The sequence below is a fragment of the Panthera leo genome, chromosome A3 (assembly GCF_018350215.1).
Source record: "Panthera leo isolate Ple1 chromosome A3, P.leo_Ple1_pat1.1, whole genome shotgun sequence".
In the NCBI taxonomy this organism is placed as follows: domain Eukaryota; kingdom Metazoa; phylum Chordata; class Mammalia; order Carnivora; family Felidae; genus Panthera; species Panthera leo.
In genome coordinates, this window is record NC_056681.1 from 28232876 (window position 1) to 28244240 (window position 11365).

Consider the following 11365-nt stretch of genomic DNA (forward strand, 5'->3'; position numbering starts at 1 on the left):
TGCTTGTACAAAAGCAAGTAATAGAAGTGTATATTTTTACAGTTGTTTACAAAGTGCTTTCTGTCCTCTGGCTTTAAACTTGGAAGGAAATTGATACAGAAGGAATCAGTAAGGGAAGAAGTGGGAAATGAAAACATAATAGGTGAGACATCCTAACTGTTGGTGTTGAGGGGATTGTTATAGAAACAAAAATGTCATTTTATATTTCAAAATGAAGATGGGATCCAATTCCATATTCCCAAGTATAAATGCTATCTCTAGAAGAATATTTCCGCTTAAGAGAAATTGTTACATCAGCATTGCCTTTTTTCTTTGCAGATTAATTTTTGTTCAACAAGTACACTAAAAAGATGAAGTATATATACTATGTGGATTCCTCCTAGTCTCACTCCTTCCTACCTCCCTCATCCCTACAGGCAGTACTCACAAAACTTCAACAGATAAAATTATTTTATCTTGTAGGATAGTGTTTCACTTTAAGACAACTAAAAGGAAAAGTCACCTAGTGATAAGAATAGCATTTCAACAGTACAATGAATCTGAGATGTAGAAATTTCCATCCACCCAGAAGCTACTTGGAGTATTGATAATTGCTGATTATTATTGTGACTATTATAAAGGAATAATAAAACCAGCTTATGTAACGAGTGAATCTCTGCTTCGTGATCACCTGTCCTGAAGGCATTAAAATCTGCCACATGATACACCAAGATGGGCTTGAACTATCCATGTTATCTTGTGAGTGCCTGTTTGGGAGTGAGTGTGGAGGAGATAGTAGGTGGACCATGGGGAGGGAGGTGATAAGAAGCAGACAAGGGACAAGGGAAGATAAATATGGGAGACTTGGGAAACGATAAGAAAGTTTGTGTACACTTTGCTTAAATTCTTAGATTCCAAGTTTTCTGTCAGAAGTTTTCTTTTGTAACAACCATATCCCAATTTAAGTTTGAAAGATAGTTTGGTCAAATCTTCTCTACTTACTAATTCAGAGACCTCCGTGATGGAAGAGCCAAATTCCCGGCAAGACTTAAGTCAACCCAAAACTTGGAAGGATGTGATCAATGGACCGAAGTGTAGCTCTCATGAGGATACCAATAAAAATATTAATTCTGAGGTAAGTTAACCAAAGAGAATCATAAAAGTATTATTTTTCTGACACAGATACAGTGAAGGAAACTTGAGACTCTGACATGTCTTCTTACATTTATAGTTTATATTTAGTCTTATGTTAGTCCATAATTTGGTAAGGGGCAGTGGTATGTAAAGCATGATTTTCATCTGTAGAACAGTATTTTCTAGAAGTTTAAGAGAGTAAATAAGAAGATAGTAGTTTCATGCTGTAATAATTTGCATGGTAATCAAATAGGTGATTGTACTGGAATCCAGTTATATCCTGAAAATCCTCTTAGGCCCCACATTCAGTATATCATGGAATGTTTTTAGGACTCTAGACAATACACCCATGTTTTGTTTCTGATCAGAAAGTCACTCTTCCCACCTCTAAGAATATGTTTTAGACCTATAATTACCTTAGCCTTGAATCCAAGAGACTATCTGAAGATCCATGACCAAAGAGAAATTTTTTAAAAATTTTATTTGAAGACATAATTTTTATTCAAAAAACGTTACTTAAAAACATAGTTGGAAACAGTGTGCTTTAAAATATTTTTCCTGGGGCGCCTGGGTGGCTCAGTCGGTTAAGCGGCCGACTTTGGCTCAGGTCATGATCTCGCGGTCCGTGAGTTTGAGCCCCACGTCGGGCTCTGTGCTGACAGCTCAGAGCCTGGAGCCTGTTTCGGATTCTGTGTTTCCCTCTCTCTGACCCTCCCCCGTTCATGCTCTGTCTCTCTGTGTCAAAAATAAATAAACGTTAAAAAAAATTTTTTTTTAATATATTTTTCCTATTGTCACTTTAGTGATTGTACAAATATAGCCACACCAGATAAAAAGAAACCAGTGCTCTTCTGGTTTGCTCCATCATCACTGCATTTTGATAACCACTCAGGGAATTCAAAGTCAGTCCACATTGAATCTGAATGCTCTTGGAAGGAAAGACAATTTCACAACGCACTAACACAAAATGTATTTTACTAAATATTTGATAGTATACTAGATATTGAATTATTAGGTTGCCAATATCTTCCTTATTTGGGCTCAGGCATTTCTTAGAGTGCACCTACTGAAAATTATGATCAGGCAAGCTTGTTTAGTTCATGATTTTTTAACATATTAACAAAACAGATTTTCCCTCATGCTTGAGGAGATTGATGTATGAGTTCTCTTGAACCATTTAGCTCCTCTGCCCTAACTTATGCTTTAGCCTTCAATTCCATTCTTATTCTGCTTCCAAACATGGTGAACAGATGTGAAATACAGTCAGGAATGAGAGCACATTGACAGGACAGAAAAGTATTGATTCTGATTAGTCATTTTCAAATCTTTATAAAGCATTTTTTATGTAAAGTAACTGCAAAATTGAGAGTATCTAAAATGTAGAATATTCATAGAGATTAAAAGGGAAAAGACATAAGTCTCCACAAACATGCACGTTAAAGAATAAAATGCAACTCCTGATACTCACTAAACATTCTGAAAGCTGAAATGAAAAATCAAGGAAGCTTTGTTGAAGGAAGCTCCTACCTGAAGACTGGTTAAAGATGAAAACGGGGCCCAACAGCTTCTATAGCAATGAAAAAAGGAGATGATAAGGAATGGAGAATTTCTGGCTCTCTCTTTTTCCTTCTTCTCTGTGCCTTTGCTCCTCTTTCAGAGGACATAGTTTTTCTTCCCTTTTGCCAGCGACAGCTCCAGCAGTGGTGGCAAGAATCGTGTCATGGCCCTAGGTGGAGATATTAATATCGCTTCCCCCATTTTCACCCCCTCTGCTTACAGAGCTTCTTCCTCTGCCACCTGGTACTGGCATGAGGATAGAGGCAGGGGCTGGGGCTGGACAAAATGCCTCAAAGGAAAGTGGTCTCAGCCACTCAGCCAAAAATATGTTTGATGTGGGGTCTGCAGTGGTGGAGAAAACAGGACTAGAAAAGATAGGCAACAAAGAGGGCAGGAATGTGCCAGTTCTTCATCTGTGGGAGGCTTATGGAGAACAGGGGCTGCCTACCTGGGATATTTCAGGAATAATATTTTGCGAATGCAGGTGGTATTTTAAATTAGTTTCAGAGGGGTGCCTGGGTGGTGCAGCTGGTTAAACGTCCAACTCTTGATCTCCGCTCAGGTCATCATCTCACATTTCGTAAGTTTGAGCCCCGCGTTTGGCTGTGCACTGATGGCACAGAGCCTGCTTGGGATTCTGTCTCTCCTTCTCTCTGCCCCTCTGCTGCTTGTGCTCTACCTCTCTCAAAATAAATAAATAAAATTTAAAATAAATAAATAAATCAGTTTTAGAAATGAGCATTCATGTGACGAAAGCATTTAGCAAAATAAAATTGTTCCTATGAAAACTACTACTACTGTGATGACCTACCTGTATTTCCCTAATTTGCTTTAGGAGGATATTGTTGAAGTGGTATCTTCAGCTACTGAGGAATCTTCCTTAACGAATGCCGTCTTAGCACAAGAAATTGAAAATAGTCCAGTTGAGTTGGTAAATATATTCATAGTCTTGAAAATTTTCTTAAAAACTTTGTTCTTAAATAGTTAACACTTTATTTACCTAAAACTTGGTTTTAGAGCGATCATGTTGCTTTCTAGAATTATTATTTAGTGATCTCAACAAAGAGATGTGTCAGTAGTTTGATAAAACATACTCAGAATTGCTTTGACCTTTTTTCTTTCTTTAATTTATTTTGAAACTTCAAATAATTTTAAGTAAAACTATGGGATTTTTATATTATCAAAGGTAGTCATAGGTTAGAAATATTGAGAATCACTGTTGAGTTATTCTTGTAACAGCTTTAAAGAAACAGAGCTATATTAGAGGTACATCCTATGGCATTTGAAATTTTACTTCATTTATGAATAAAAAAACAAAAAACACAACAATTTTTATCCAAAACATTATATGGCTCAAGGCCTATACTGTCCGAGATTTTTAGAGATCAGAAAGAGAAAATGGTCTGCTCAAAGGGTCACAATTAAATAGCAAAGCGAGAAGTAACATGGACTTACCTGACTTCATGTGTATTACTGTCTTCTTTCTCTAGTCCTTGTACCACAGTGCTGAAGGCATTTTTAAGCTTGTAATGAATTCCTATTAAATAATATCAAAATAGCTATTAATGTCATAAATAAGTTGTTCTTAAATAAATAATCTTTATAATGAGTTCCGAGACTATTAGATTGTTTTTTCATATGTGGAGAACACTGCATTCTCTGGATAATCTAAGACGGGAAAGATACCTGAATTTTCTACCTGAAATATCCAAACAACTAAGCCAGAAGAGGGTTGGTTAATTTTCGCCTTTCTCTTTGCTTCTGTAGACACAGGTTATTTTCATACATGGTCAAGCAAACCACAACACAGCACAAGTTCAGCTGTTTTTAATAATCCACTGGGCTTTCCACACAATGGATTCAGCTGTAGGGTGTCCAGATAGATCAAGTAGACAGGCTTCAGCAAAGTGCATAGACTATTTTTTCTGAGCCTTTTCCTGGTTAGTTTAGTCGTGCGATATAGGTGAAGCTGCAATCTCATGGATCTTTACCAAAGAGATGGGCCACTGCTTTTTATATATGAAAAACAGCATTTGTGTATTTAACAATATAATAAACATTAGCAATTGGGTGAATTCATTTATCCCAGGGCAGACCAGAAAGAAATAAAAATAAATTGTACCTGGAGGGATTCGGAAAACTCTTCAGAATGAAGTGACCATATTTTCAGATCACTCCTTTTGGAGCATAAGAAAGGATGCTATGTAATCAGGACCGGGAAGCCGGCATAGCTAGTAGGAATGAGGACTCGGCAGTCCCCTTAGCTTTAAGCGATTTAAAATACTATCCAGAATATTCTGGAACTTTCTGAAATCATCTTGGAGTCTGTGAAATTGAAAACACTGTGGGAAGTGTCTTGGCTTCAAAGGTACACATGAAGGCTTGACAAACATTGCACCTCTGATAAGGATGACACAGAGGTATTGGGTTGCATGGTCAGACCTAGCCTGGGAAAAATTATAAAGTAGTTCAGATCTGTGCCACCTTCGTCCCTGCCACCCCCCGCCCCTGCACTTTGTAGCCTTGCTCTTTTGTCAGATTCATCAGCACCTTTCCTATGCCCAATTCTGTTCCTAGCTCATAAAGTGTTAGGTGATAAGAGCTTAGAGTGAGTTCCTGTGAAGGGATTTCAACTTGACTGTTTTTAAATATTGAGGTGTTTCTGAAGGTGGCTAAGCTTTAAAGACTGAAAAGAACTAATCTATTCAGATAATATGACAGGAAATGGGTTGATCTCTTTTGGACAGGTTACCCTTGAAATCCAAAAGGTTCTAACCCAATTGTACACAAATTGCTAAACATCATTTATTAATTAGAGCTTCTGTATCACCAGGGAAGCTCAGATAAAGGCCTTTACAATGCAGTTTTTCTATAGCTTTATATTTACCCTGTCAACTCAGTTCAAATTGACCAGAGCTGGGATAGTCCTAACCAAAAGTCATGGCTGACTTAACTTTTGGAAGTAAGATCACAGTGCCCTGGTATGCATTACCAGTAAAGACTGCAGAATCTCCTACTCCGGAGCCCCTCAGCACCTAGGGAGCATAGATATCATCCTACAAAGACTGATCTAAAGTTGTATGTTTCCTATTCTGTTGTCAGACTATAAGCTCCTTTATTTAGCAGGACCCAGTGTTATGGTTGGGTTTCTTGTAGCAGCTAACACTGTGCTTAGCAAATAGTAGCATTCAGTAAAATTTGTTTCATTGAGGTATTTTATTATTCATTCAAACAGGAGTCATTGGGGAATCAACAAAATTTTGAGGCAGAGAGGTGGAATGGAAGAATTCTTAAGATGTTAAATAGCTTGCGGGTAAGATGATAGGGTTTGTCAATCCTATTTTTTTTTTCAAAATAAATAAAATGTTGACTTCAATCTTCTAGACATTAATAAAAATGAAATCATTTTTGAAGTGCCTGGGTGGCTCAGTCAGTTAAGTGTCCGACTCTGGGTTTTGGCTCAGGTCATGATCTCACAGTTCATGAATTCAAGCCCCTCCGTCAGGCATGCAGGCATGCTGCCAGTGTGGAGCCTGCTTGGGATTCTCTCTCTCCCTCTCACTCTCTGCCCCTCCCTGAATTGCATGTGCTATCTCTGTCTCTCTCTCTCTCTCTCTCTCTCAATAAATAAACTTAAAAAAACCCATTTTCATTATTTTTTTGTTGAGACCAAATTCCACTAGAATGAAATGATTTTGAGCAGTATACCCAGGGCTAACTATGAGAGTTTGCTTTTGGTGCCTGCATATTCTAAACAACTTCTTACCTATACTCAGACCTCTAGACATCTAGTGTATTTCCCATTCTTGGGTTTAGGAGGCTATCAACCAATTCTCTATATGGAACCAAGTTTATAATAGCTTAAGAGTGGGGCACCTGGATAAGTCAGTAGATTGAGTGTCTGACTCTTGATTTCGGCTTTGCTCATAATCCCAGGGTTGTGATCCCACAGTCGTGGAATTGAGCCCTGTATCAGGCTCCACGAGGAGCATGGAGCCTGCTTAAGATTCTCTCTTTCTGCCCCCCTCTGCTCCTCTTCCCCACTCGGGTGCGTTCTCTCTCTCTCTTAAAAAAAAATAGTATAAGAGTAAAACAGATAATTTTAAATTTAACTTATATTTTTATCAAAATAATACATGTATATAAAAGTTACATAGTTCTATGCTATAAGAATGAAAAGGAAACACAGAAGATTTTTGTCCTACTCCTCCTTATCTCTAAGTCCTGCTCACCAGAGGCAACTATGTTGAGCTGTTTCTTTTAGCATTTATAGCTATATTTCTAATCATATGTTCTTACTGTTCTTTCTTGATATTTCAGCTTTAAATTTTACCTGTTAACTTCTTTCAACATAAAATGAATATTTCGCTGAGTTATATCTCCCCTAACCCCAGTCTGTTTTTAGCACAATATTCAGTGTTTACAATAATTGTAACAGTTATGATGCAGGTTTGATTTCGACTAAGAGCCAAAATACCAGTGGTTTAAAAAGATAAAGTATAACCTGGTATGGCTGCTCTGCTCACAAAATATCAGAGACCTAGGTTACCTTTATCTCATTTCCTTTATTCCCAGGATCAAAAATGGCTAAGTACCCATCATGTCTACATTCTGTTCAGCAGCAAAAATTTCTTTAGGTGTACAACAGAGATTGTGTGTATCACTTCCCACATTTCATTGCCTAGGACTTAGTCACCTTGCCACATCTAGCTGGGAAATGTAGTCCTTTGTCTGGTAGCTTTGGGCTCAGCGAGTAATTCTATTCCTATGGAAGACAAGAATGGATAGTAAGAGACAATCAGCAGTTACTGTTACTATGGAGGGGCACCTGAGTGTCTCAGTCAGTTAAGCGTCCAACTTCTGCTCAGGTCATGATCTCATGGTTTATGGATTCAAGCCCTGTGTCAGGCTCTGTGCTGACAGCTCAGAGCCTGGAGCCTACTCCAGGTTCTGTGTCTCCCTCTCTCTCTGCCCCTCCTCCACTCACGTCGTGTCTCTCTCTGTTTCTCAAAAATGAATAAATGTTAAAAAAATTTTTTAATAAAAGAACCCCAAAGACTATGTAAAAATTATTGTCATTGCATTTCTTTTCTTGTCAATTTTATGGCGCTTTTTTTTTTAGTTAATCATTGCCTCATTTCCCCCATTTGCTTAGTGTCTATATACTCATCCTTAATTCTTTTTAAAAATTCTCTGACATATAATGAAACCCCGTTTAGTATGGGCAAATATATCAATTGATTCATCAGTTCCATTTTTTTTTTCTTGAAGATACTCTTTCCAGAGCTCATCATCCTTTTATTCTAATTGGACTAGCTGCTCTCTAGGTCTTTTCTATAGTTTTTGTCTTGGGACATTGCTTTATCGTAACATGGGAATTCCTTTGTCTCTTTCCTATGTTAGTTTCTCTGGTTCTCGATGCTTTGGTCTTCCTTTACTTTGAACTTTTTGGTGGTTAACATCCTCTCATAATTTCTGAGAGAAAGAGTGCATAGGAGATATACACCCTATATACAAGTCTGAAAATTTCTTTATTTTACCTTTAACTTGATTGTATGTCTCTGAACCTAGTTTGAAAATAGTATCTTTCAGATGTTGAAGGCTTTGTAACATGTCTAGGCTTCTTGTGCTGTTACTGAAAAGCTAGATGCTGCTTGGTTGCCAATCCTTTATTTTCTCTCTGGAAACTTTTAGATCTTTTCTTTACTCCTAGTGGTCTGAAATTTCAGGATGATGTGTTTTGATATGGGTCTTTTTTCATTTATTGTGCTGACCGTGTAGTGGTTTCTTTATTCTGAAAGTTCATGTCCTTGAATTCTAGGAAATTTTATTGTATTTCTTGAATTGCCTCCTTGTTAATCTGTTCTTTCTGAATTGCCTATGGATCAGATGTTTGATCCCCTGAATTGCACCTTTAAATTTTAAAGAATCTTTTATCCTTTATATCAATTCCCTTTGTTTTGCTTTTTTTCCTATCCTCTAGAAAATTTCTTCAACTTTATCTTCTAGTCTTTATTGAATTTTATTTCTGCTTTCACGTTTTTTGTTTTCCAGGAATTTTTCTTAGTTATTAATTATTGTTTTGTTTTGTAGCATCCTTATATTTCATTTATTTATTTACTTTTTTAAACAGCTTTATTGAGGTATTATTAACATACAATAAATCATACCTATTTAAAATACAGTAGAACAATTTTGACATATGTATATACCTGTGAAACCATCACCAGAATCAAGATAGTGAACGTATGTATCCATAACCCCAAAAAGTTTCCTTGTGCCTCTTGATAATTCTTCGTCCCATCTCTCCCACTGGTCCTCCTCCCACACCTCTAAGCAACCCACTAATGTGGGTTTTTTTTTTCAATTATCATCCTCATCTGTGCTTCTATTCTAGAAATCTGATTCCAAGTACTAGTCTTCCTAAAAGGCGTTATCTTCATCCATAATTAAATGCTTTATTGTAGCTCAACTTTTTCTGGTAGGTTCATAGGTGCCCTATGGTGACTCTGATATCTTTTTGATCTGTGTCAAGAAACTGGGAGGTGTTTATAAAGCCATATTCCTCTGCCACTAAGATATATAAATATAATTTTACATTTATCACTATAGTTGTTTATAGTCACCCCCACCCCCCCGGTACCTTTAAGGGAAAGAAGCCCGATGAGGCTGATAATTTTCATTGTATTTGAAGCCTCCCAAAGTCCTGTGGGTTGTTTTCTGCCTACAAGTCTAAACTAACTGCACCTTCCACGAGAGCCATTTATTTATGTTAACATCAAATTTTTAAAAGACCTAACATTTGTATAACACGTTAGAAATTTGCATAACACTTTAAAAGTTCTTTTGCATGCATTTTCTCAATGAGCCAAGCTTGTATTCAGTGACCTATGATTTTTTTTAAGTTTACTAATGAGTCATTTGCATTTCTCTATTTAAGGATTTCACACTCACTTATCAAAAATATCAATATTTTATTCATCCTGCATCCACAGCCTGCTGGACTTTTAATGATGTTGTTTCTCTTTCCTTTCTTCTTTTCTAATTATTTTTCCAGGAATCCAACAAGATGGGAATGCAGTACTTTAGTCTGATGAAGCTCTGCAGACACAGTGACCGAAAACAAGCTGCTGCCAAATTTTATAGCTTTCTTGTCCTAAAAAAACAGCGGGCTATTGAGCTGAGCCAGAGTGCTCCCTATGCAGATATTATAGCTACAGTGGGACCAATGTTCCATAAAATGTGAAGGAAATCCAGAACATGCAGATTTATGTCACATTTGGAATTTCTGTGTAGATGGTTCACTTTAATGCAGAAGCTGTCTGGAAGCAGCTGAAGGTCTGATCCATTTCATATATTAGCCAACTGCCTATTTTATGTTTGTAAAGTCAGAATAACCATAGCCAGAATTGGAAACCTGTTTGCTCACAGAAATACTGAATTGTAGCTAAGTAACATTTTTAACTTAGCTAACTTGAATGTATAGTATTTACCATTTCCCTGACTTGAATATTGCATTTAGAATATATTTTTAAAATACTATGTGCCTTCAAGAAATATTTAAGGATATTTTTAAAAGCTATTTTATATTGGATTATTTACTTAAGTTTTATGGGAGTAATTAATATTTTGTTTCCCCACAGGCGGTAATTTATTTGATTCTAATGCAAATCATCCTTGATTTGACCTAATGCCATATTTTTTAATCTATATCTTAATTTAAAAGTTCTAAAATTAATCTTTGTCTTAAATTATCTGAATGACTTTTAGTCTATTTATGGGTTATTTAACATTTTATTTACCATTTAATGATTATTATAACTACCATTCGTGTGTCAGCAAAACTAAATCTCTTCTTACGTTGAAAAAATTAGCAGACACTTATTCAGCACGTTGTCTGCAGCTACAATTCAAGTAAAGGTCGTTAAAATAAATGTTCTTTTACTTGGTGTTTACTGAGCATTTTTTACATTAAAACCATTGTTTTTCTTTTTTCTTAGTTTAAGTTTGAGTTAGGGAATTTTCATATAACGCTCTGTGAGCTCCATAGTGTTCTGTGAAGTGAAGCTGATAGTACTCTCTTAAATCTCCTTGTATCTAGACTTATCTTCCTGCAGATGAAATCCTAAATGGCCTCTTTGAATGTATTAATTATAATATTGAAATGTCAAAATTTTAAATCTTTAAAAATTTAAAATATTTAAAAAATATCTTTTATTCTTCTAAAGATACATGATTTAAAATCCAAAAAAAAAAAAAAGTCTTTTATTTTTTAAATTAACATATAGAAAAACTGACTTTTTCATTTTGGCACATAGTTCTGTGAATTTTAACACATGTCCAGATTCCTGTAACCACCACTACAATCAGGATACCAACAGTAACATTACCCAAAAAATTCCCTTGTGTTATCCCTTTGTAATCACTGCCTTCCTGCATCCTAACTCCTGCAACCACTCTTTTACGTGACTATAGTTTTGGTTTTTTTTTAAATGTTATATAAATGGAATCCTATAATATGTAACCTTTTTGAAACTTTCGTTCAATATAATGCCTTTGCGATTTCTCCAAGCGGTTGCATGTATCAGTGGTTTGGTACTGTTTGTTGCTGGGTAGTATTCTGGTGTCTGGATATAGCAGTTTATTTATCCATTTACCCCCTGGAAGACATTGAAGTTGTTTTCAGTTTTGGGCA

At 36.1% G+C, this 11365-nt stretch overlaps 1 protein-coding gene across 2 annotated transcripts in view; it reads left to right on the forward strand.

Moving 5' to 3' along the window:
- RAD21L1 (RAD21 cohesin complex component like 1) overlaps window positions 1-10826 on the forward strand; it is a 28074-nt gene extending 17248 nt beyond the window's left edge. For both annotated transcript variants that reach the window (XM_042930151.1, XM_042930152.1), the window contains exons 10-14: window positions 43-142; window positions 990-1114; window positions 3506-3601; window positions 5906-5983; window positions 9728-10826. In XM_042930151.1, the coding sequence (XP_042786085.1) occupies window positions 43-142; window positions 990-1114; window positions 3506-3601; window positions 5906-5983; window positions 9728-9916 (588 nt within the window). In that variant the 3' untranslated portion in view covers window positions 9917-10826. The remainder of the gene's footprint in view (window positions 1-42; window positions 143-989; window positions 1115-3505; window positions 3602-5905; window positions 5984-9727) is intronic.
- The last annotated feature ends 539 nt before the right edge of the window (window positions 10827-11365 follow it).